Source organism: Strix aluco, chromosome 8 (genome assembly GCF_031877795.1).
Source record: "Strix aluco isolate bStrAlu1 chromosome 8, bStrAlu1.hap1, whole genome shotgun sequence".
NCBI classification, from domain to species: Eukaryota; Metazoa; Chordata; class Aves; order Strigiformes; family Strigidae; genus Strix; species Strix aluco.
In genome coordinates this window covers 30971261-30998598 of record NC_133938.1, presented here as the reverse complement: position 1 = coordinate 30998598, position 27338 = coordinate 30971261, and the positions used below count along the sequence as shown (strand labels likewise).

Here is a 27338-nt window from a genome sequence, read left to right as displayed (position 1 = left end):
ATACAAGGTCACCAAGACCCCTGCATATGCCACATCTTTCACTTTATTTTCACTTTGAGTTTTTAAACTAAATACCAATATAAATATCCATGATGTTATTTTACATACAGATTCATTTTATATGCTTGCTTTTAAGAATAGGCATTGGTCAACTTAGAGCATAGAAAGCAGACCATCAAGTAATTTCTGACTACTTGTATAATTGGTATTTTCCACTGCATCTTCAAAATGTACATCACTACATCACTAGACTTCAAGATCTTTAACCAGCTTGTTAGTGGGAGGATTTCTGCCTTAATGAATACAAGGAAACCAAATTGATAACGCAGCAGCAAGTGGGCTTCCTATTTTGCTGACACGATTGGAATAGTATCAAGTTCCACAGTAGCTTTGTTTCTGAAGCCAAGTCTCAGCACTTCCTACTAACCAAAAATACTCAAGCAAACTACATACTGAAAAGCAAACCAATGCTGAACAGGCCAAGCTCCTGCTGTCTAATAATGTGGTAGCATGGAAGCAGAGCAATGAACTTTTTTTACCCTGTAGCAGACTTAAGTCCTTACCTAAATGGACCACCTAGTCTTTCTGCTGACATACATGTGGCCATGAAAAACACTAGTTTAAAAGGGTCAAGACAGCTCACATATGGCTTTGGTAAAATGCAGGCAACCTAGCTAAATGCCATTCCTAGGTGTTCCTCTCCTGCAAGCAACCAGACTCTTAATAACGTGGTTTGCTTAAGCTAAGCACAGATCCATAGCTAGTCTTTGGGCCTCCCACAGAGTGGTGCAAGGTTTAAGTACTGCAAACAACCCACTGAATAAAGCCAAGAAATACAGCTCCAAGCCAAGAACTTGGGATGGGCCAGGAATAAGTTTCTATTTATGGTACCAGGCTGGGAGGGACAGAACGGGAGGAGATTTCAGACTCAGTGACAAAATTGCATCATGAACAGCTCATATCATATAAAAAGAAATCTTTCAAGGCAAGCTGGTAGCACCGTCTTGCCTCAATTATCAAAATATATCTGAAATAGAAAAGTGATCTTCAGTACCAGAGAGAGAAACATATGGAGAAACCTAAAAGTTCTCCATACAGTTCACCTCTTAAATGCAAATTTATTTTGCAACATGACAAACTGATGCATGAGGTATTCCCCTGCACTTATTTTAAAGTTAAAGTGGTGGGTCACCTAGAAGACATGATTTTTGGCTAGCTTGGTATAAAAATCCAAGGGAAAACAAGGTTTGGTGTTTTGGCGTCAATTTTAAATTGGTAGGAGAGGCAGATTGATCTTAACTAGTTATGCCAGTATTATGAAGAATTCAAGACACTGTCTGTCTACCTGAACATAACAAGTGGTTAGCTATGTTAAGATTAAAACAAACTGATGTTGATAGAAGGAACTGCCTGTCTTCTGTTTCACTGATTCCACTTACCTTCTTCCTTTGTTATTAGTGCTATCAAACATTCAGAGGTGTCCCTCATCCTGCTTCCTTGCTCAGATGTCAGTGACACATAGGTATACCATTTCTCCCACTATTAACTTCATGCGGCACTTCCCTATTTTTTCTCAACTTCTTCCTGGTAAAGTAGTATCTTTTTGGTACAGAACCCAGAATGAAATAAATCAAGCTTAAGGTCCAAAGTATTAGTTTGAAAATCTTCATTCAATGCAAGATGCATAAATCTCTTCACAGATCAACAACTGTATAGGCTGTAAGTGACTGAACCTTGCATTTGGTAGCACTGCTGTTTTAAGAGAGAATTTCCAAGTAGGTGAAGTATTGATCATCTTCAGTACAAACACTGCTAACTCAGTAGACTGTCTCTCATTACCTCTAAGATTTTCTGGCCTCACAAAGCTTTGGCAGGAAAGTGACTCTGGGATAAAGGCAGCTAGCAAAATGATGCAGGTTTTTAGATGCATTTAAAAAACACTTTTGGGTGAGGAACTCATGTGAGCACAGGAGAGCTGGACCTAACAGTTATTAAAAGGAACAACAGATGCTTCCTGTCACAGGTACTGGGAATGATCAGAAGCACCAGAATCCACTCAAAGTACCAATTTCACTTCTTTGAATGTGTCTCTGGGTGAGGAACCAAAACCCAACAGCACAACAGATAATAAGAAAAACACTTTCCTGAAGTGCAAGAGAGATTTTAATGAAATTAAAAGGATATACAAACAGGATTTTAGAGCAAAAAGCTACAAATGTAACCTCTGTGCAAAACCCTAAATACTGTATCAAAATGTTTGTTACCTTAATTACTAAGGATTTGTTCAGCTCCTACAAAGCTAGTCAGCTTTGCAATTGCTGCTATCTAGAAACAAGCAGAGACCACCAAATTTGGATGCTCTGTGTTACATACCTCTTTCCATTGAGTACTGAGGTGATGAAGTTCCAACCTTTGTTCCTCTGAATCCTGCCTATAGTAGTTAGTAACTACTCCCACACAGTTTTAGGGAAAGAAGTGCTGTGAAGGGACACCTGGGAAAGACAACTGGGAAACTGCATACATGTAGATCAAAAGTCTATTCCTCTGTCATGGTAAGTTCCAGTAAACCTCTCCAGTATGAAGAGTAAGGAGGATTAGGTCACCCGGTCCTTCTCCAGGAAAGGTGGGATGGCCAAACATTATGACAGCTTACAGCAAGTCCTTTAGCACTTTTTTTTAATCAGTACTTTGGAAGAGAAGTTGCTTAATGTGGATTATACTTCACTCCAACAGAATTCCTGAGAAGTTGTTAATAGTGGCCAGATCAAACTGAAGATATTATCTATTTCTAAGCAAATCAAATAGCTATTTACTCACAGTGTTAAGACAAACATATGAAGTAAGAGCTGTTCTGCAAAGAGACTACTTCAAAAATCATGGCTCAACCAACCCCTAAGCAAGCCAGAAATATCTACACTAACAAAGTCTAGCTGGTGAGAGGTTTATTTTGCAGATGTAAAGCACTAACTGATCAGACCTTTGAGTTAACATGACATAAATGGCCAAGCTGCTTTCCAAGTGACATAGTTACATCTTATTACAAGTCTTACAGTATTTGGTACTCTCCTTAGACTCAGCACCTGGAACAATGACCACATTAAACTGCTTCTCAGCTAGGTTTTTGAAATGTATTTTTAGCCTTTCTAGTTAGAGGGAAAACTTGGAAGAAGAGGGTAGAGACTCACTGACTTGTAATCTCAGGAGTGACAGAAAACGTCAATCGAACAGCCCAAATTTGAGTTGATGTCACATCTTGAGGCCCAAGTAATTATTTTTGCAAGTGCCTTGGACAGGCAGCACTGCTTACCTTCTGGAGGATATTCGGAGGGCAGAGCTCCCCAGGTGAGCTGATATAGCTTCAGTTTCCAGTACATGAGTTTAATTTTCTAATGGAATCCCAAAATGCTTGTTAGCACAGATGCGACTTCTCAGTTCCATCCACCTACACTGAATATGCAGCAACTGCCAAAGCTACACAGTACTTCTGTTTTAAAAAAATTCTCTAGCTAAAAATAAATCACAAAACTGTCAACCTCATTTGTCAGCAATCAATATGCTGTTCAAGCCATTGTCCACAGCCATTTTCTTCTCTTGAACAAAGAAGGGGTTTCCTTCTTAAAATATTTACTTCATTTGACTAAAATACTTTTGTGATCTTGCCTCCTTTGAAATATATTTGTCTTAGAAAATAAACCAGCGTTTCCTTTCCTCCAAGAAAAGCCGAGCTTTAGCATGAATACTTGCCCAAAAATTGCATGCCGTCTTGTTAACTTCAGAACCAGGGAAAACTCTTAATGCTGATGCTTGTCAGGAGATCCCCAGAGTCTGACATTCAGCTGAGCCCTGGCTGAGGGAGTTTTAGTTGTCTTGCTCCTTCTCAGCCCTATGGGCTGATTCACTTTGGAGGGGGGGGGGGGCAGTGTGAACATGCACGTATGTAGTCAGAGAAATACATCCATCGTACTAAACTTAGTTACTGGCTGCTGTGCCACTTCCCGTTGGTGAAACCCAGACACTTGTAATTGGCTCCGCTGACCAGACAAGGGACTCCATTCACCAGTGCTGTTTCCAACAGCTGCTAAATAACCGGGGTAACACGAACCCCAGCCTCAGCAGAAGGAGAATTCCTAGCTCAGCGCCGACAGCTTTGCAGTTTCAGGCTGTGTCACTACATTTGTTTCTTCAAATCTAGCAGCGGTGTTTAGCCCTCGTGTGTCTGAGTCCAGTATTAAGACAAGAATGTACTCACTGAAATAACATTTTTGGAAAGTCCTTTTTGAGCTATGGCAGAATTAATAGAGTTTTGAAGGAAAAGAAACTACAGTAAGACTGAGCAAGTTCAATATTCCTATTCTAAAAGTAATCAAAGCTACAAAACAGTCACTGTTTGGCTTGTTAGTGTAGTAATAAAATCAGTTTTATTACAAAGAAGGATAACTGTAAATGAATACATTATGAATAAGTTAAGTGGATCTGGACTGAAAATGCTTCTATAATTTAGGAGGTTTGTGATGGATATTATTCCACAGATCTGATATTTTTGGACCAAATAGTAAAAGAAAGTGTTTTAAAAATAATTAATTGAAAAGAGGTAAGACCAGCCAATATATTCAACTTGAAGGAATTTTACGTAGCAAAGATACAAACGTGCATTTTATGTATGTACATCTGCTACTCTAGTGGTAGCGTCTACTGTAAAGTTAGGCATTGAGATTATTTCTTCTTTTTAGGAAGTACAAGTCTTCTTGATTGTTAACATCAAAACTATAGAACACTTAAAGGAAGTATGATAGGAAAAACAAGTCCTGCCTCTTGGATTTAGCAGAACACCGAAGAATGTCAAAAGCAAGTCAGCTAGCTGACAACTGGGATTCTTCAGGCACGTAACAACTACCGTACTGGGCCACTTATAGCCCAGCATCCTGTCATTACCATTGCCAACTGAAGTTGCCTGGGGAAAGGGTAATGATGTTATTCCAGAATACCTTCCAAGCCTCCAGCACATTGCAGCTCAAGGTCTTTCTGAGCCAGAGCTGGTGTGGCTGTAGTTAAACTTCCTAGCAGCCTTCTTCCATTATTTTGTCCAGTTGCTGTCTGTAGTAATGCAAACTAAACTCATCACATAAACAGTATCCTGCTGCAACGTTACCAATAGCTCAAGTGCACATTACAGAATTCAAAACAAGTGAGAGCCTGTTCTGTACATAGTATCAGCTAGTTTCATTTGATGATCCTCAGTCTTTACAGTGGCAAATCCTGAACAATGACTACCTGTTGGTGTTCTCCCTGCCACTTGTGATTTTTTTACAGGCCTTTATCTTATTCTACCTTAGCCACCCCTCTTCCAGGCTGAAGAGTTTCTTAGACAGTCTGATGTTGTTGCCTTTGGTCACCTTTAAACAGTCCTCCTTGGAGTTTTTTCTAGCTCTACCATACACCTCTCCAGATAACCAGATCAGAACTACATGCAGTATTCAAACCATAGCTTTCTACAGCAGCAGAACTATATATTTCTCTATCCCTAACACTCTGCTTTTTGGACTGTAATTCTAGTGTCATGATACTGTCTTATTACAGCTCAAAGATTTATTTCCATTGCTGTACTAGTCAGCTCAGAGCTAAATATCTCATAGGCAAAGCTAGAAACATTTTCCTCTGTGTACCACCTTCCACATCTTTACACTGAACCTTGTACCACTTCTTCAACCTGCAACCTCCAATTCTTCAGTCAAATTTTGTCTCTACTGTCTTTAATAGCTTAATATTACTAGCAACTTTACCATCTTGCTATTTGTTTTTTTCCTCTTCATGTCATTTGTCATAGTCTGATAGCAGCTTTTAATTTAAGAACAGGTGAATTGAAGAAAAGTTAGAGAGCTGAGTAAAAGACAATTTTCTTTATTTTTATTTGATAGCTGTTTCATTTCTAGCACCTTTTCACTAAACAAAAGTATTAATGCATTCCAGCAAGTTACATACTATAATCAGTGCTTAGTACAGTGTATGATCTGGTTAAGTCATCAGATACTGCTATCCTATGGTGAGAAGCATTTAAAAAAAAGGACAAAAATTACTTTGCAACAGAAACCACAGAACTAGAAGACTGGTTAAAAAAGGTATAAGTGGCTCCAGGGAAAAATACTGCAGAGATGGGAAACTTGAATGTGCCTGGATGCAAACAGAGCAGAAACATCCTGTAGATTACGTTTTTTCTACTAATTTGTCTTCAGAGCAGTAAAGAAAAGCAAACAAAGTACAACAGCGTGGAAATGAGTGACTTAATTCCCCGGAAACATCAGGCCAAATCTTTTGACCAGGTTAGACTGCCATTTCAAAAACCAGAAACTGCATGGAAAATGCTTAGATTAACCTTAAATTAGGCTAGCAAGGACAGAATCTGATCTATAGACAGTTGGAAGCACAAAACAGTGGAAAAATTGCAAAACCCACACTTGCCAAACACCTGGTGCCCAGAGCAGACACAGGATGGGGTGATGATCTGGTGGTTTCTGTTGCCATGCCACCGAGGAGGAACGCAAAGCGAGGTGGAAGCCGCGCGGTCCCGTTCTTCTGCTTTTCGCACGACTGCTTTGCACACCTCCTTGGAAGTTATACCAAGAAATGTTTTGTGCTACAACTCAAGGAACAGTGGCTTGACCACAGTCCCACCCACCCCCCCCTCCACACACACTTGGCACAACAGTGGATAAATACTACCCTGAGTTCATACCCAAATCGGAGGGACAGATTGATGGGTTTGTTCTCCTCACCCCTCCCCAGAAGGGATGCCTTTCAGTAAGATTTGTGACCTCTGCTATGCCGAGTGACTACCTAGGAAATTAAGCTTATGATTGCAGTTGGTTTTGGCTTTGTTTGTAGAGCTATACAGCCATTCTGCAGTATAGGGCATTGATTGCTGGCAATCGCAAAGAATCTGTAGATGTTGCATAAGAATAAACCATGCTATTTGTGAACCCGACCACTTTTGAACGTGACCAGACCTACAGCACATGAGCTGTTCATGCATCTGATGTCAGACCTATAGTCATGGCAATAACTGACCTACCTATTAAGAGATCCAGTCATCCCTAGAGCCTCTAATCTTTGAGAAAATGCAAGGGGATTCATCTCTTACCAAATTCGTCACCTTAAATGCAACATTAGACAAACATACATCATAAAGGAGGTAGCTGCAATTCCAGATTTACCTAATTATTTGTCAAAAGACAAATCCCCACAAGAGCCAAGACCTGTTGCCGATTTACAATGCTAACCTGAACAATGTTTGTTCCCTATAACACTGCAAACATTCCCTCCTTGTGCTGGGAAAACATGGAAGAGGAAAGTAGCTGCTGGATTTATCTGGGATCACAAAGGGTTTTGAGGCAATCCTAACTCAATGAAATCCTATTTTATTGAATTGGTACCACAAAACCTTCTATTCACCTGGAATAAGAGGAGACAGACAATGTAAGCTATATTATAAGAGTGAGGCAGGCTTTTCAAGACTGGATTATGCACAGTAATTTAAAAGCATGTCAAGATTAACAATGAGAGGGAAAGGGACTACTGCTGCCTTAGCCCCTCAAAATGCAGATGCTCTAGAAACGAAATATAGATAAGTTCTTCTGGACTGCTTCAATGATGTTCAACTGAGTGCTACTTCCCTGATTTTAACCAAATCTAGTCCTCTTTTGTTCTGATTTTCATCATGTTGCTTAGAGGTTTTTTTGAACAGAAATGCAAAATGACAAGGGAAGTATTCACTCCCTTCTAAAACAGATCTAGCAACTAGAAAAAGCAAGAAAATGACTTAATTTTGTTGCTTGCTTGCCACACAATTACTTGACTAATTCTTCCTGTTCAGAGGGTGAAACAACAACTCGGTGTTTACGCAGTCAGGGAATAAGACCCACTGCTAGCTATTTAAAGAGCCTTCCTCCCACTTAATACTGGCATAGCTGTCTGAGACATCTCTCCTGCTGCCAGTATTTGTGGTGGTACAACTGGGATGCTCAGAGGATTGGTCAGTATGTTGTCAGCTGTTTTTAACTGAAGGCTACTCCAGCTTCTATTACTGCTTCTGCCTTTGGGTGCTACCTCCCCCAGTGTTACTTTATTTACTATATATATTCTGAGGGAGGAAGGAAAAGGGAAAGGGCTGGAAATTCCCAGTGGGAGGTCTAACATTGCGGCTCACTTAGCGGTTTGTTTCCTCTCCCTCTGTAAAATACTGCTTAGTTCCTAAACTGCATCCATCTACAACATCAGCTTTTGTGGATTTTACTGTGGGTAGTAACATACTTTTCTATAGAGCCAAGGAGTACAGCACATCACAAACTGGGAGGATGCACCAATATTACCTTGCCTCTTGTGGCACTGACAAGAGTTTTTACATCTGTACCAATGGTAGCAATGACAAGTAGAAACGCACAGAAACTGCCATTCAGGTTGATACGGGTTACCACTGACACATGATGTGTGTGAATAAAACAAAAATATGTCATACAAATCAGAGAAATCAAGCCATTCATATACATAGGAGTACCTGCAGCCCACAGGAGGAATCGTATCTGTACTCTGCTCTCACCATCAATCAAAGAATGGGGTAATTAATGAAGCACGAGATGACTAGAACATAAGATCTCTGACAAAAGAACATTAGCTGCATTCAGCTTCATGGCAAGATTTTTGCCAGTTGTGCCATACATTTGCTTTGAGGAAGGTATGTAAAACTGCTTGTTAATTTAGCAGTGTTTTATGGAATGTAAATTTAGAACTGAGATTGCGACCAAAGTCTAACTGTGCCATCCAGAAGCGAACTTGCTTGCAGCATCCCCACATCTGGTTTGAAAGGTCCCTTTATCTTGTTAAATTAAGATTTTTTTTTTTCTTCTAATTTGACAGAGTTCCACCTCATTCCTTCTTCCTCCCACTCCACAGAAAAACATTCCCAGTTGTTGCTGGCCTATATAGGTTGTCAGGACAGCTGACTGCTTAGATTACACAGGGCTGTATTGTATCCCCTCAAGAACCAGCCACATTAAGTGCTTCCTTTGGGACCAGGGCTCACTACTGGGCTGTACCAGCACACCAGGTGTCGTCTTGAAGTTGGAAATTCCAACACAACAGGCAGTCCTGCAAATGCTCCTCTCAAAATAATTCTCCTTCTTGAGCCTCTTACAGTGCAAACCTATTTCAAATCAGATAGCTGAGTAACCAAAAGCGTGGTAAATTTGTACTCAGTTCTGACTGAGCTTCTTAAAGCAAAGGGACAGAATGCTGTCTTCTGCCTTTTTTCCAGGTACTGGAAACTAAAGCAGCTCTGGCTTTTGGTAGCTTGGGAGAAGATTTTTCAGTTATGTTTCTACTATTTACAGCAGTTACCTATGGTAATTCTGGTTTTAAGTGTTTTCAAAATAACCGTAGCTCTCCTCAATGCAATTGTCAGAAAGCAGAACGTTTACCATCCTATGTAGATACTGCTTCCAGCCCACAGCTTCTCTATCTCATCCTTATGGAGACCTCTTATTTAGCGCTACTGCAAGACAGTCGATTGCTGTCAGCTTCTCGAGATGCCACTAAAACCCTGCATTTTACGGCATTTCTCCCTTGGAATTCCATGCTATTGTAACATGTTACTTAACTCTCAAATTTCTTTGATAAAGTACCCTTGAGGTAAACTACAAGACATGCCTCAGCTCAAGAGCTGCTATTCAGCAAGCAATGGAGCATCCAGAAGCAGATACGATTAACTTCAGATTGAAACTGCTGTACCATGTAGGCCTCAAATGCGTCTTTCAGCTTAGAAAGACTTTCTAGAATCAGAAGCCAATTAATATTTGAAAGTTATTTGAAGAGCCTTTAGAACTAATGACATGTTTCTTGCTCATCTACATCACTGCCAGAAACAGTCTTCCCATTGCTTTCAAGCTACTTTAAACACTTAAAGCCAACATAAAACTATGTGCTACACAGGCTGCTTAGAAGTAACAACTTCCTGCATAGGTTATAGAACTGAGCAGATGCCAAAACTGTCAAAAACAGTGAGGGAAGTGAGGCAAGGAAAGATGTTTATATGGACATATTATTGCTTTGAGATTTAAGTCTCTTGCAATCTAAAATAAACCATACAAGCATAACAACGTTAAATTTTTATAAAGTCTGCATGGTCAGTCCTTGAAAAACTGAACAAAGACCTGAAATTTAGAAACCTGGAAGCACCCAGCACATTTAAGCTCCTACAGCAAGGATGCTGAAGCTCTTGCACAAAGCATCAGCAGAGACTCTGCTTTCATCATGAACAGCGGATTGTCTGTTCCCCAAAAAAAAAGGAAAACCTCTGAAGCACCCACAAAGACCAAGTGAAGCACCCATGAAGATGAACAGCACACAGATCAATGACTGAATACCAAAGATGAGAGCCTGGAGGATATCCAGCAGAGACCTGCATAGAGTACAAGTTTATTTTTTTTTTCCACTAAAAAGACCAATAAATTAAACATGCAGGGTCACACCTCAGGTTCTGAAGCCAGAAAAGCTGAGTAATGGCAAACATCAAATTGTCATGATCAAACACACCAAGCAGAATCAACCCTCAAAAGGACTGACTAATCTAGGTTGGCATGTTCTCTTATTAGTAACATCAACTGTGACTGTTTAGTAAAACTTCTATACTGAGAACTGGGTCTAATTAAGATGCAGCAGAAGACTACCAGTGTAAGAACTTAACTCCTAACTATAGAGAAACTAGACTAACAGATTTATTCACAGAACTGAGGCTCTTTTGGCAGAAATATTGGTCAAATAATCCATTTGGTTATCCAACTTTAAGTTCACACCTAGTTCAGCTTGAAGGACAGCCAGCCTTTTCCTTTAGCTGTCAGTCTCACCAACTCAATGACAGCAATGAAGAGCTGCTCTTCACGGACACTGGGTTATAATAAGCTTTTCATTCAAGACATACATGTGTAGCATGGCAGAAAGCCATTAGGGCCAAGAAGTCAATGAGCACTGAAGTAAAATATACATTAAAACCCACCCTTAAACCAGGTAAGAGTTGATCCTAGTCTCAGAAACTTGGGGAAGTAATCTCTTACGAAGAGATACTGCCTTTGACTCTTTAAGCACCTGAGTTAACTCACTTCTGAATTTCAAAGATTCAAAAAGGGCAGATTTGAGGGGCTTGTTTCAGATAGCAGCCTTGCTAAAGAGATACAATGCTAAGTGTAGGCATATAGCCTATTAGATTTTTTTTTAGTAATCCTAAACAGGATTAATCAAAGCCTTCCCCCGAGCACAATAGACAAAACGACTGCACTATTTTGCTAAGGTTTTGAGGGTGCAGAGTGACCATGTGGCTAAGGGAACCCAGCAGGCAGCTGCTGCCAGACCAGTGGTTGTTCCCCTGCTCCCAGCTGCCTCCTTTGCTGCTTCCCATGTGTTCACACCCGCATACGTCTGACGGGCAGTAAACCAGGTCGGGAAACCAAACTAGCACTTCAGAGTTTTCTCAGTTTAGCTCCCTGGACTGGCTTACCTCAGGGCTAGATCAGAACCAGTGCTGGTAAAGGAGCATGGCGGTGGTGGGGACAAGCTTCTCTCTTGACAAGTTTTCATCATTCAGCCTTATTATATTTTAATTCAGATGACCAGGATACAAACAGGCTATATCCTGTCAAAGTTTACCTCAAGATTAGGTATTTCCTAGATCAACTTAAAACCCTCTCCTTGCATTAATTTTTTTCTATGCTGTATTCTTACTTTGAAAATTCCTGGTGAATCTTTTGGAAATTATGTATTATGAATATTGTAAACAGATTCTTTATAACGGACTTCATACTACTGGTACTGCTACTGTTGGCCCCATTAAGGGGAAATTACATTAGACACAACAGATGCATGCTCTAGCAGCAGGACTGAAACTAAATGACTCACCCAATTAAAATACATGGAATCTAATGACTTGACTTCTAAAGAAAGGGAAGGGCTTCCTAGATAATGATGGGTACAGTATAATTATGGGGAAACTGACACTCTTGGCTTTGTTCTCAATACTTGAAGGTGGCTGCTGTAATCTAAGACAAATACATAAAATACAGGTTGTTCCTTTAAACTAGGGAGGAAAAATATCCAGGTCTGGGTGCGGAGGGTCTCAAACCAGTTTTATTGGAAACTTTGCCAACATTATGAAAGCAGTATATCGTGCAAGGGTGGCAGCCTGGAAAAATCAGCATGTGTAAAAAAAAAAAAAAAAAGTGCAACCTGGGCAGGGGAAAAGAGGAAGGAGAACTGAGAGCACACCAGTAGAGCACAGGAAAACACTATGGTCTATATGAGCATTATTTATGTTTAGAGGGATGCGGCATCCACACAGGCTCAGACCACTAGAACGTCCACCTCTATAAAGAGGTTAACATTATCTTGACAACTTGAATGGGGATATGTAGCCCTTACAACCATCATTAGAGACTTATGAAAAGAAACACTTCAAATAACTCCTTATCCTAATTAAGATTCATAAACTGAGCCTTCTGCAGCTGTTGAGATTCATCTCCTGTTTTTGTCTAGAGATTTGGGGTGGGGATCATTGTGGAGAGCACAGACCCTGGCAGACATGAATGCTAACTGTGCAGCTGTCTTCAGAAGCACGCTGCTGAAAGGACTCAGCATTCCTCCTCAGAGACCAGGTCTGAGATGCGCAGTCATATTTTTTCAGATTTAAAGTTGCATGAGTGCTAACATACAAAGTTGAGAGTGAACACATGTCATCCAGTGATGTGCCTGTTCTTTTACACAAGAGGCAGTCAGGAAACAACAGTATTTCATCCCAAACAGTGAAGTTTTTTTAAATCTAGATAACTTTCTCCAGACTTGTGACAAGATGCAACAATATTTTTCCAATCAGGATATGAATTCTAGTAAGATTGACTTCCAAACCCTCTAGCAGGTAGCCATCTAGCCTGCTCAGATATCTACAACTAAACAGTAAGATCCACAATTTTTGCTGAAACACTTTGCTAGTATTTTAAGGAGAAAAGAGAAAGCTGATGTATCAGATTCCAGGCTTCTGCTGAGGCTGTACCCGTTTTGTGGGAGACTACCCTCCCTAGTGATAACCATGCTGTACCCTCCACTAGCAGTAAATACTTATTTTCACATGCATTAAATTCACAGCCTACAGAACATTCTCAGTCAGGGCATACTAATATTATGACTTGATACTACATGGGATATTTTTGTAGCACTCTATCTCAAGTGCCTCACACTTCTGATATTTTATTCTCTTAACAGTCCTACAGAGTAGGGTAAAATTTGTACTATGGAGAAGGAGGTCTAAAGCAAAGAAATGAAGTTGTTTACTAAATATCTCAAACTGGTGTTGATAAGCTGTTCTTTCTAAAGTGCAATACTTAGAGCTTTTGTTACAAAATCCCTACAGTATCTAACTAATGAATAACACTTTCAATACAAAGACATACAACACCCTGAAAACAGCTACTGTCTCAAGTACTGATGTTCTCTGAACAAAAACTCCTACACTTCCCCACAGTAATGAAGTAGGATTAAAGCAAGTAGCTTTACATTCAAGCATCAAAAAAAGGAAGAAAATCTATCATAGGGCAAAGCACAATAGAAAGGCTCTTAGTCAAACTTGGAAAAGAAAATATGTTCCTGTGGGATGGGTGCTGTGTCAGTAGTTCTGCTAGAGACCTGTTGCATAAATCATCTTGTGTACTCATGCCTCTTACTTACCTGTATGATAAAACATTGTCTTCCTTTTATAAACTTACTACTTTACCAATGGAAAAATAGCTAACTATTACAGAAAAATTTTCTTAACTGCAGGGATTTTTCCTCATGCCAATATCTCATTTTTTTATATTTAGAAAAAGATGGTACCTTAATGGGGAGAAACCATTTTCTTCAACTCCTGCATGTCTGTATTCCTGGTTTCAGAGCTGACATTCTTTGTCAGCAAAGGCAAGGAATTTGGGAACAAACTGTTTCCCCAAGAGCTCAGAGAGTCAGAAAGACACTGTGCATCACCTGTCTCATTTTCAGAACAGGTATGGCACCAAATAAAGATACAGGTAGTTGAGTAAGAATGCTAAATGCTCATAGGGAAGGAAATAGTTCTTCCTAATTTGTCACCAGCAGCAATTCCTGGACATTCAATTCTGTTTCCCTTTAAGCCTCAGACAACCTCATTTCACACAGTATTCACCATGGAAGGACGTTGTTCTCAACACACAAAATCATTATCTAATGTCTAAAAGCACAAGAGCAATCCCTGGAAGGGTAACCTTCAGTTTGGTGACATGAAGCATCACTGTACCAGAGCAGTTTATTCTATATACTAAAGCCTGCTTCTCTATTAACAAACCAAGATGCTGCTTCTATAATAGCTTTTATGGTTTCAAAAATTACAAGCCTGCCTCCTTGTAGGCACAGGAGTAAACCATGTGATGAAGAGTGTTTTAATCTTTCTGTAAGAGAAAATAATGGACGAGTGGATGTAACAAAGCCAGATGTCAAGGCTTAAAACACAGGTAACATCTCAACCTTGTAACAAATTAGAAAAGTGGGGGGGGGGGGAGAAGAAAAGGACAGCTGCAGTGTAGCAGAAGTCATGCCTCTGCTTTTACATGATAGTATGCAAGAGAGGAAGTCTGTCTTGGTTGTATTTTAAATAGATTTTCATATCTCCTTTCTAGTAGTCTGGTTTAGGTCTGATTAATGTGTTTGTTTCAATGTGGCCTTTCACTGACTAGTATTAAAGGGGTTGACAAGTGACTTTTAGAACACAAATGCATCCCAATTTAGTGGAACTACTACCTCACAGTAGTGTCAGGTGACCTTACTTTTTTGTAATTACATGTCTAAACACCAGGTTTGGGATCTCTCCACAGAGATCCTGTCTCCCAGCCAACAAACCAACTGTACAAATGCTTACTGCAATTCACTCTCGTTTGTATTGCCCTACTGCTAAACGACCAAAGACATTATTCTGAAGATCTCTGTTGCTAATTCACTGTAACTTCAGCCTCTTTATGGATGTTTGATAGATAACATTCACCAACGAACAGTGCTTTGAGCTTCCACTTCTTTGAGCTTCCACTTTGAGGCAAGTCAAACAATTAAACACAAACACTAATCTTCTTTCAGACCTATTACCATGCCACAAGTGTTCTGAAATACAGACTAGAACCACAATAAACACGTTTCTCTAACAGCCCACAGGATGAGACAAGAGTGCATGACTGAACACTCAGCCTGCAGGTAGCTTTTATGGGTTTGTTTATGCAAAAGTTAAGTCTGAAGATCTCCATAAAACAAGTAAGCATTATTGCCATTTTACAGACGAGAAGTGCACAGAAGCAATGACAAGTGGCTCTTAATTTGATGGCTCAGTTTACCTAGCAGAAATACCATATTGAATGTCTTTTCATGCACTAAAGGTTGCCTGCATACTTACACATGAACAAGCTGGAAAACCTCTCTTATTGGCAGATGAAGTTATCTAGGATAAAGCCCAACAGAAACAAAACAACTAAAAAGGAAGCAGTTCAGCTCTTAAAGGCAAAAGAAAAATAAACATGTATTTCCTTAAATTTTAACACAGCTACATCTGTCTTTTGATATGTGGATCTTGCCTGCTTTCATAAACCAAAAGTTACCTAAAACACTCTTCACTGCAACACAGTAATGTTGAAAAAAAAACTCCTCTACTTTTCCTAATAGAAAAACCTTTTAGCAATGGATAAATTAAGTCAAAGCATTGTAGCACCCTCTCCTGGTCGGCTGGAAAATCATGTTCTCCATAAACAGCTGCAACTGATCCTTTTACCTTCTTTAAAATTCACACAGCCTCCTATGTGCTGCCCAGGCTCCTCAGCTAACGTGGTAGTTCTGCCCAGCATGAGGCTCTGCTCTTTCATACTCACCTGCTCCCCGCTGACAACGCAGTGTGTGTTTCAAAGCCTGCTTCCCTGAACGAACGTAACAAGGTGAGCTTTGTGTGGAGAGGGGAAGGCTAAAGAAAGCGGAAAGGCTGTCTAAGAGGTTCCTTGTAGTCAAGTGCTGTTCTTGTTCAGGAACAAAATGCTTACTGGCAATGCCTCACACATCTGCTGCAGTGTAGTTCTGTATCAGCTGATGCACAACAGAAAACACACCAATAATCAGCACATGGGGATACCAGTCCCCCAGGTGTAAAGCAAGAAAACTAGCACAGCTCACCTGAGTCCGAACAGCCTATAATTATGTTGCCTTAAGGCACATCAGTTTCCATAGCCCACAAGGCAAGTGAATATAATAGCAGGGCTAAGTCCATCCACCTGTGGCTGAAAGGTACTGAGAGGCCAGCTGAGCATTATTCTACAGCTGGCCTACACCTAGAAGCAGTTATATGCTTTTCCCCCAACCCCTAAAATGAGAAAAACTTTTTATTTAGCATAAACACTAACAAGGCACACAGAGTCGCTATCACAGTGCAAGCTTGTGCATTGATGGAAAGAGACATACCGAGTGTCTTATTCAAATTTAGGTTAACCATTTGACAAAAAATAGGTTGAAGCTATACAGACTTATTCACATCAAAATAAAGAATTAGAACTTCTGTACAAGGCTACAGACAAGCTTAGCTTTGACAGACTTAAGCATGTTAAATATATTCAATTATGATGACCTAAAACCAGAATATGAAAAACCTTTCTGACAAAACAGATTTAGTACTGTTATGACAAAAGCAAGAATTAAACTTGCTAGACTTCTGTTTCACAGGATGGCTATGGCAGGCTACTCAAATCATCATCTGAGCATCTACTGGATTTGCACATCAATCCTAAGCCAGCTAATGCACCTCTGAAGGAAAAATTACAAAAAGTAGTTCTTCTATAGTTCACATCAGACTCAAATTTATTAGATTACTCTGAAAAAATGGATCTTGGTTTCCTCTTAACAAAAAATCAGCTCGTTACAGCTACGTTGCAAACCTTAATATCCACAATTTTTTGAGCTCCTGATGAAAAAAACTGAATATAACTTGAAATACTAACACTACAGGACACTATATACCATTTTCCTACTTATTCTATGGATCTTCTCTAGGCAAAGCCTTTTTAATCTGATAAAGTACCTCTGCTTTCTCTGTTTACTCTTGGAATTAAAAAAAAAAAAGCCATAAATCAAAATTAAGGAAAACCAACAAAATATTATCCTGAACAACAAGCATACAATTTATGATTAGCGGAAAAATATTCTACTGTGCTTCAACTGGGTAACTGGGCCAGAGCTCAGGTTTCACACTGGTATCAATTACAAAAGCACTGTTCATCACTCCCCAAGCTGCATACATCTCCCTGCGTCAAAAAAAGAAGACTAAACCTACCAAAACCCCACTCATCTTCCTAGTCAGGAGAAAGCAATGAATTCTCCAGGACCTGCAGTGAGCTGGCTCTCACTATCTATATATGTTACTGCTGCAAATGATAAAGTTCATCGTGACTTACTTGATGCCAATCCAGTCAGTAAAAAAGCAGGTTCAGAAACAAACCAGAATTGAGTGATAACACCACAAAGTGATCAAAGAGAGAACTTTCAGAGCATCTGTTCAAGGTCTTGCCTATACCACAGCCTTTATGCTTTGATCAAGGTGCCATTCTAAGAGTAACTTTACTGAGACTCGACTCTATTATCAACATTATTCTAAAGAGCACATGTAGGACATTCAGCAATTTAAAGTTCAAGTTTGGAGAACTTGCTATTTTAACTTTACTATCTTAAATCTGAGCCCGAGAGCTGCCAACTATTAGACTGATTTTTTTTTTTAATTTGCCAGTTTATAGATGAAAGGATGAAAAAAATTTATAGGAGAAAAGGGACCACAAATCAGCTCTCAGACAAAGGATGCTGTTTCTCTTTCACGTGTACTGAAGTGAATGGTGGACATAAAGAAAGCTTTAAAATTAAAAGCTGTGTTCTAAGAAAAAACTGCATTAAACACAAGCAGTAAGTCCATGCTTACACAATTCAGCTCAGGCCAGTATAAGCTTGAATTCTGCTGCACACAGTGACTTGATGGAGGAAGGAAGGTATGCCACCAAGTATTTCAAGATCTTCAAGGTTATTCAGATCTCTAAGAAGAGTCCATTTCACTCTTCCTAGATGACGTAACTTGTATTATTTTTTTAAAAGTCGGCATAAAATGACTTTTTTTATAGCTAAACAGTCACCATAGTTTTGTTAATTGGCAAATTCTGACAGATTGCTGGACTGGTAATAACACTTTAAAATTATTTAAATCCCTTCAAGGTTAATCTAAGTATTTTTTCCCATTTTCTTCTATTATTAAGTAAATTTCAGAGATACTAGTATAGCTCTATCTTGTCTCTACTTCTGCTCTTGGCTTTTCTAAGCAGCAACACAAAATTGATATTCTCATCAGTTGCACAGCCTCCCACAGGTTTCTGAATAGCAGCAGTAAAACTGAACAGTTGTTAACTCCGTGACACTGCTGGTTAGCAAAATGAACCCTGAGCAGCAAAGGCTTTGAAATAATCTTGAGAAACCAAGTCGACCCTGTCAGCTAAGGAAGGCCTCATTATATTAATTTACACTCCAGCTTGAATTTGAAGGGTTATCTTCACAATCCAGGGGCTACAAAATTAGAATGTACAAATGTTTTCGGTTTTTGTCTAGAGAACAGATCCGTGATCTGTAAACACCTTTTAAACCCCTGATGTTTAGGGTACATGCAGGAGGTAATACTGGTCTACTGGATATGACAATATTTAAACAAGCTTCTAGGCTAGGCCATGTTGGAGCCATTGTGATGAGGAAGTGCAATTCCTGTATGTTTTGGTGTGTCTACCGTACAGGCACACTACTCTCTACAGTCAACTTTTCCAAAAATTATGGGTCTAATTGAACACAGAATCTGAAAAACAGGAACACTTCATGACCTATGCTACATACTACCACCATTAATAGCCAATATTAATGTAATTTCTTTCAACCAGAAGCAAGCCTGACACCTGTTTCAAAATTAGCCATGGTGCTGAGCACACTTACCAATAATCATGTTTGTTGCAGGTTATCTTACACCAACTCACTGTAAAACCCACAAGTGTATATCTGTATTCACTATTCAATTGTACTTTATTCTAACCCTGGTAAGAAGGGAACAGGAGGAAGAAATCTTGTTGGTGGGTTTTTCCTTCCCAAAACATACTGTCCTACAAATTAACATTTGATTGTGCTCCATGAGCTCGGAACTCCTCATCTTTTTGTGCCTGGTATCAGTCATCAGCTATGTCAGCCCTGAATTGGTCAGGCAGTTGGACTAGATGATTGTTGCAGGTCCCTTCCAACTTAGTCTACTCTATTCTATGTGGGGACACCCCCCAGCCAGTATGCAGCTCATTACAGGGACATCGGTCAGTAAACCATTTCTAACTTATCATAGATCCGTTTAGAAAGCCCACCTGTCTCATTCAACAATTATTAAACATACCCAAGATTGTATTTTAAAATGTTATCTCCAAAGCTGAACTGTCAAAATACAATCTCCAGTATACCAAAATGCACTAACAGGGAGAAGCTGTGAGATCATCTTTTACCCTTTTCCCCTTATTTCCCTTTCCCTTTCCAGCATCATCTGTCTTTGTGCAGATACTCATCTCCACAGTTGTTCGTCCTACACATCCTAGTTGAGATGACAACAAATAGGAACAGCAGAGACACGTTTGATGCTTTGTTGTTGGGATTATCACAGGAGAAAGGAAGGAGAAGTAGACAGGGAGGTGCACCGAGTCACAAATCCGGAATGTTCTCATCCTCCTATCCTCTGATTCCTAATTTGACCCCAGCAGTACCAGGAGATGGTTCCTATGCCTTTGCCATATATACCTTATAAGAAGAAGCAGCTACTTCCATTTCACTTTAGTATTCAATGACAACAACAAAAAAAACCCACTATCAAACAAACCAGGAAAGAGCCCAAAATCAAAACCAGTAACATTACCAAATTAAAGGATGAGGGGATGCAGAACTGTCCTACAGAAAATGAGTTTTCCTTCATTGAAGAGCTCTTTTCTTACATAATTGTAGTCCCAATTCTCAGATCACTATTGTCATAGAATACTTTCAAATCAACATAAGTGAAGTTTGAAGTTTATTAACACATGTAATTATTTTTAATGGAAGTATCACAGTAAGATTAAGATCCCAAGGACAACATTTGGGAGGGAAGGACAGGAGAAGAAAGTTCAGTCTTAAAAGAAATATATTTAAATGGCCTTTAAAGATCACTAGAAAGATTGAAATAAAACCAATTCAATTCTTAGTGAAGTATTTCTGTGCATCTTTGCCTCCCTCTCAAAAAAGGCAAAGTTATTTTTGGACTGTTTCATGAAATTCCTGTGCCGATTTAGCTGATACTGAAAGTCACCTATTACAAAGTTAATTTATACACAGCTGCAGATAAGCGATGGTACAGGGAGATGCACACATCTTTACAGAAAGCCCACAAAGCACATGCGACTTCCTAAGCAGATATGGGTAATATAACTAAGGTTTGTTGTTGTGGTTTACAGTGTTACCAACAGGAAGCCTCAATGGTTTTGTAACAGTCACTTATTCTAGAGAGAATAATCTCTATGGATAATACCAAGATCAGCCTTTAAAATAAAGTATTTCATAACCACAAAACCAGAGAAATGTCAAGGATGATGCAGTAACGGTGAGAGAACCATTACTTCAGACCCAGCAAGTCAACTGTGTTACCCCACTCAGGGCAAGCTCTTGCTGCTTTCCTGCTGTGTTGAGGAAAAGAGAGACTGCTGGTTCTCCAAACAACTATGACAAATATTTCTTTACCGGGAAATACTCTTCTGAATGCAGAAACCTGTATGGCTACTTTGCAGATTCACCAGCAAAGCCAGTCAAGGGGCCATTCGCACTACAGCTACCCAGCTTTGCATCATACCTAATTACATGCTGTTGAAAGAACTACTGACCGTCTGGCAAGCAGTGGTTTAGGATATCAGATCCTGAAACAGTTATAATGTAGGTGAGGCTTCAGTCTGTGGTCATCCATCCTTGACCTTCTGAAATGCAACAGGTGAAAATGAACTCGGCAACTCACTAAACGAAACCTAACTTTGTTACTTTCATACACATCCTTACTGTAATAAGTATAAACTGCTGTTTCTTGTTTTATATTAGTTGAATTTTAACATAGTTTCTTATGAGTGTGAACTAGTCAGCTGTCAGCACTATTTGGAAGACAGTTTAGAGATAATAAGTATACTGGAAACATTAAGTTGTGACAACGAAGAGAAACGGGCTAGAATAAATCACGCTAACGATCATTTAGCTTTATCTATAAAACAAAGTATAAAAAAAGTATGATTTGACTTCAGCAAGGACTGGCTTGCTTTAAGCACAAACATGACGTATGCTGAAGTGGGTCACTGAACAGGTCACTTCTCCTGAAAACCAGTGAAAACATGACTCCAAGCCTACTGTCCCAGAATCTGTAATTACCATAAAATATTCCTGAAGCCAACCCTGCTACAGCATCTCTAGGAGATAGTCCAACTATCTTCCAACTCTAATGATGTGAGCTGTCCGTCCTGCTAGATCAAAAAAGATTATTTAAGCCACATGTGACAATTTGCTTTTGTGTCCAACAGCTTACGCGTTCACTTTCCACCAATTTGTTCACTTGGCCATGTCCCTATTTCCAAAAAAAAAAATCCCACAAATTTTTTTTGCAAAACATTGCACTTGCAAGCAATAGCAAGTTTGTGAAATATTGCTAGAACAACTTGTACCACACCATCTGCTAGATGTGGAGAACTGAGAAATCAGAGATCTGTCTGGGCTTTGAAATTTGATTTTTAAGTTAGTTCTGACTAACATCTTTTGAAGTAACTTCATTTCAGTCTTACCTTCTTCAGACTATGTTCCCCTGTCCATGTGAAAAGTACATAAGAAATACACATACAGCAGGAATTATAACAGACTGGTAGTCTGTGTTATATCGTCCCTTCACTGAGGTAGGGTTCTCTCATCTGTGAAATACAGCATGCAAAAATCCCAACTTAAGACAAGGTATAAAAATTAGTACTGAATGCAGCTGAATCTGCAGGAATAATTTAGATATCACAGAGAATGACGCAATAGAGAACACGCCTATAATTTCATGTTCTACAGGAGATGTTCCTCTAGACACTTCGCTGAACTACCCTTTATTCCCCAAATAATTAGTTAATAGTTATTTATACATTATGGTCCCACAAGATTTCTGATTTACAGTACAAAGAGTCATGCACTGAATACAGTGATTATATTCGATCTGTACAGGGCATTTACTGACAGGAAAGTCTGCGGGCAAGTTGCTCTGGCCCGAGCTTGCTGCATTTCACTGCGATGAAAAATAAAAAACATTTTAAAGCGGCCCACAAAGTGTAGTTGTTAAACTGGCCCTATTTTCTCTCCTCCTTTCCATTTTCCTGCATCCAGCCCTTCAGTTTCACTGAATTTCAAAGGGATAGTGTTATTTATGCTTCTTCCTATTTTAGAATGTTTTTATCATGTGGCATAGCACTCCAACTGCCTTAGGGGAGCTTTAATGATAATTTTATTTTTAAAAGTATAGGCTTATCTTGCCTGACCTTGATGCACATAGTAGAAGGTTGCTAAACTCCTCCCCTAGAAAACAAAACAGGGAACAAATGTCCTGCGCCTGCTGGATCAAAAGCTCAAGTGTGGCAGAGCCTTCCGCTACCCCAAAATATATCACCAAGGCAACTGTAGCAGTATTGCAAACAGGTATTGCAAAGGCTTCCCAGCCAGGATTTAAATAATCTGATTTTCCTGCAGTACGTTTTCTACAACACTCAGCAAGTCTTTTCGGAGATGAAAAGCATGCTAACACCATTCCAAAGACTATCTTGGTACAGTAGGCAGTTATCACTGCTCTTCAGAAAGAAAATTAGAGCATGTCACTGTTCAAAGCTCATACGAGGGGCCAAGTGGAGCCCGTGCAACTTGGAAGTTGTTGGTTGTCATCAGTTGTACCCCTTCCCTCACACAAACTACTGAAAGGGTAAGGAGATAACCTACTTCCCTGTTGTCTCCCCTATTTCTTCTCTGAAAAGGAAAGCAAGCTCATCCTGTAATGGCACCAAGTACTTCTTTTCTTTTCTGGTTGCACTGAACTCTAAGAATTTGGTCGTGACTAGTGTTCGCTACAGCTTTTCCCTCTTGAGGAGCTGTTCCTCGTGGTACTAGTTAATTCTGATGCAGCGTACATGGCAACACTAGTGTTTGAATAATCCTTCTGTTTACACTCCTCCTTTCTAGTACATTACTAGCAACCAACATGCTTGATGATCCAATGCTTTTATAAGTCACAGATTATATGGTAGGAACGCTTGCAAAGGGGCGCTTTGAAGGGCTAATTGCAAAAGGCTGCAAAATCCGTGACTGTCTTTTGCATCTTGGAGAACTCTGCTCCACAGCTAACAAATCACACCAGCGTAGCAGCTTGCATAAGATTTTTCTGCTCAACTTCATAGCAGTGCACACAGAATTCAACACTATGGTGAGTTGAAACCCCCAGGACTCTAGGTGTCTGTTCTCAGGACAGAATAGTGGAGTGCCACAATACAGATTTCTCTGTTCTTTCCATAGAACAGAAAACATCTTCAAACTCCTTCCTTCTTTCAAAAATACACCCTGAAGTAGGTAGTGCCTGTATACCTGCAGTGCTTCTCCCACACAACCATAACACAGCAGTTATGGTCAGACTGGGTCAGACTGGTTCAACTCAGTCTCTCAATTTTTCAAGGACAACTACACTTCAAATTAGTTGTATAAAAATGCTCATCTCAGGTTTTTGGTAGCCCAGCATAAGAGATTTTACACTTTACTGATTTGACACAAGCTGTTCTTCAAAATCCTGTAGCAAAATGGGTCTGAGACTGAATTACTTCCATCCTTTTCATAAACAATCCAGAAGAAGCAATCCCTCAAAATGAACTTTGGCAAGATACTTAGTAAGGTTTACATCACTCCTGACACAGCAGAGTATGAAATCTGCCAACATGAGCTAAGGCAGGAACTTATACCTGCAAAGGTCTAGCACAGGCAAAGAGGTTGTCTTCCTCACACCAATGAATGTATCAAAGAAAGCCAAAGCAGGTAGATAATCCAAGCTCATCCTTAGACTGGTTGGTTTAGTCACTGGCCCAGGAATGCTAGCCCATGATCCTGTGCTTTTTCCATCACTTTTCATACACCATGAATACATGTCCTAGAGACAGGATGGAAGGTTCAGGTTCAGAAAGAAATTACTGGAAAAGTAATATCACCAGCAACAACAGCATCTCACCAAAAGAAGCATAGCACTTAAAACTAGCAGAAAACCAGGTTAAGTAAAGCAGAAGAACGAGGTCAGTAAATGAAAAATAAGAATAGAAGTTGACAGAAAAAAATTCTCTCAGACAAGGGGAGTCAGGGTCAGAAGAAAACAATTTATCTGAGAAAGGAACTGAACTCCAGATTCAGGAACACGACAAAAATCTTTGGTTATTGCCCATGACAAGTATTTAAATAGGTACCCAACTTTGACTAGCATTTCGTACAGGTTATTAACAGTGAGTTGTTCACTCATTTTGAGTAAAATAAGCATGGAATCAGGGAACAATTTAACATGGCTGAGGTATTCACCGAGATGGGATAGGAGTTTGAAGTCTGCCCTGAAACTCTCAAAAACTGGATTGCCATAAAACCCCACCCCTTTTACATAATCTAACAGAATAAAAAACTGTATCTTATTTTCAAGAGATAGTCTCTTTACAGTCCACAAAAAAATAACAGAAGCAACAAAAAAACAAGTAAAATTATATCCATTACCTTACTGCTGAAGTGGATAACCCAAGCAATATAAATACTAATTATTTTAAAAGATACAATCACTGTTATCACAGAGAAACGTTCTTTTTATATGCCACTGAACAGTTTTGTTCAGAACGTGTTGGCTTTTCAGGTTCATTCTTGTTTCTAGTTCTAGGGAAGACAAGTAGATGGGCTGGCAGAGCATGTAATTTGTCTATTTGGTGTGCATGCACACTTAAGAAAGCTTCTTCTCTCTCCATTTCCCTGCCACTACATGTAAATTATTCTCTCTACCGTCTACCTTTAAAATTTAGTAGGGTGGAGCTAGAAGGATTTGTTCAGGATGCTGTACTAAATTACTACTGAAACATGCAGCAATAAATGATGTGCTTGAGTCAGTCTGAACTGTGTTATTCTGAAGCAATTACACATCCCCATGTGCTGTACTGTACTTCCCACAAACGTCCTTTCTGTCCTTGCCTTGCGAGAGCAAGAACCAAATAGTCATCTTGGTACCAAAACAGAAGACGACAGACAGTTTGTCATTAGCAGGAGTGCTCCTGCCTGCTAAGTCACATTTAGCAGTCTATGCAGCAATTCTGCTCTGCTGCTAAAGACTTCGACTTCAGAGTACTGAAAAAAGCAGGGTATGTGCAAAACTTCCGAGATCTGCTCCTAACATTGTGAATTTACAGTATTAGTCTATTTTATAGTAATTCTTCTGCCAACGTGCGTTTTAAAGTACAAAAATACAAAGATGACAGTAAAACATGAAGTTGATGATACTACGGCTGAAAGGTGCAATAAAATCGTAATCCTTAGGTTTAATTGTAGTAATAGCAGGTCAGGCGTTTCAGCAAGCAGAGTTCTGTTTTGGTTTTAAAGTTGATACTGCTCCCTGAACTCAAAAGCTGTGATAACACTGAGATTTTAAGAACCAGATTTAGTGCTGCGCTCTTGTTTTGATAGATACTTACATGTCAGCAGTCACAGCAGATGATATTTACATTTAGACTGCTGGTTGCATGTTCCTTAATCTTTTGCCTATGCTCATTCTATTGAGCAAAAGAAAATACGTATTGTCAGAAGCAGCCTTGCTCTATAAACACTGACATCTCTCTCCACCTAAAGCCAAACCAGCCAAGCTCTCCATAGCAGATTTACTTCTTTAGGATTAGAGGTGCATCCGCGCATCTCTTCTCAACATGCTCGCCAAGGCAGACAGGTTTCAGTTGACCATACCATCATGCATTATATTAAGATGTTGCCAAATAGATGTAATAAAAAAAGCATAGTTAAAATGGGAGACTTGAAGTTGCGGGGTCCTCCTAAAAGAGATTAGAGAAACTAACCACGTCGCATTAAACATTTCCGGTATCAGTTTACAGCAGAAGAAAAGAAGTGGACAGGCAAAAACTTCAACTGAGAGTCAGATGGCAGCTGTAACACCCCAGTCAAAACAAAATCGTTTGCTCTGCAGGAGCTATATAACAACAGAGACTTACAGATCTAGAATGGCAAGTTATAAGTGCCTCAGTAAACAGAAAGACAAAGCACATGTAACGTTTACCCTTGTAAACAAACCCAGGGCTAGGAACCGCTGCGGTGACAGCTACCAAGTACCGCAAGTTTTGATTCCCGGCGGTGCCGGGTCGCTCCTGCGGTGGCCGGCGGGCAGTCCCCGTCCCCAGCGCCGGGGGAAGTTCCTCCGGCCCCGAGCTCGCCGCCAGGCTCCGGGCCGGGCCGAGGAAAGCCTCCCCCGGGACGTGGCAGCGGCGTGGGCAGGGACTGCCCCGCTCTCCCCGCCTGCAAGAGGCGCCTCGCCTCGCCTCGCCTCTCCTCACCCCGGCAACTCTCCCCTCCCCCAGTTAAACCAACAACAACAAAAGAGGGAGGGGAGGAAGGGCGATCCGGTCCCTTTCCCCCGAGCCCCTCACCCGACCCTCTGGCGAGGGGCGAGAGCTCCCCCTCGGCCCCTCCCGCCCGCCGGCGCGGCCCCCGGCCCCTCACCGTGCTGGGTGAAGATATTGAAGCCTCCCTCGGCGGTGCGCCCGGCCGCCTCCCGCCGGCGGCCCGCTGGCCTGGCCGCGCTGCTCCCCCGCAGTCCCCGCGGCTGCTGCTGCTGCTGAGGCGGCGGCTGGTGCTGGAGCCCGGCGCCCGGCTCCCCGACGCGGCCCACCTGCTGCCCCATCGCCGCGCTCCCGGCCGCCACCCGCGCTCACATGCCGCCGCCGCCGCTCCCCGGCCCGGCCCGGCGGGCGGCCTCCCGCTCCTCCCCCCGGCGCGGCGCGGCCCGGCCCGGCCCGGCGGCTCCCGCCCGCCTCGCCGGCCCCCGCGGCGCTCCGGCCTGGGACTCACGGACTCGCCCCCTCAGCCCCCGCCGCCATCTTAAACCACAGAGCGCCGGGAGAGCGGGGACAGAGCGGCTC

At 40.7% G+C, this 27338-nt stretch overlaps 1 protein-coding gene across 1 annotated transcript in view; it reads right to left on the bottom strand.

Annotated features, from left to right (window-relative positions):
* Nucleotides 1-27113, bottom strand: part of ABL2 (ABL proto-oncogene 2, non-receptor tyrosine kinase) — a 51543-nt gene extending 24430 nt beyond the window's left edge. The window contains exon 1 of the mRNA XM_074832978.1: nucleotides 26920-27113. Within this exon, the coding sequence (XP_074689079.1) occupies nucleotides 26920-27100 (181 nt within the window). The 5' untranslated portion in view covers nucleotides 27101-27113. The remainder of the gene's footprint in view (nucleotides 1-26919) is intronic.
* Nucleotides 27114-27338: the final 225 nt, after the last annotated feature.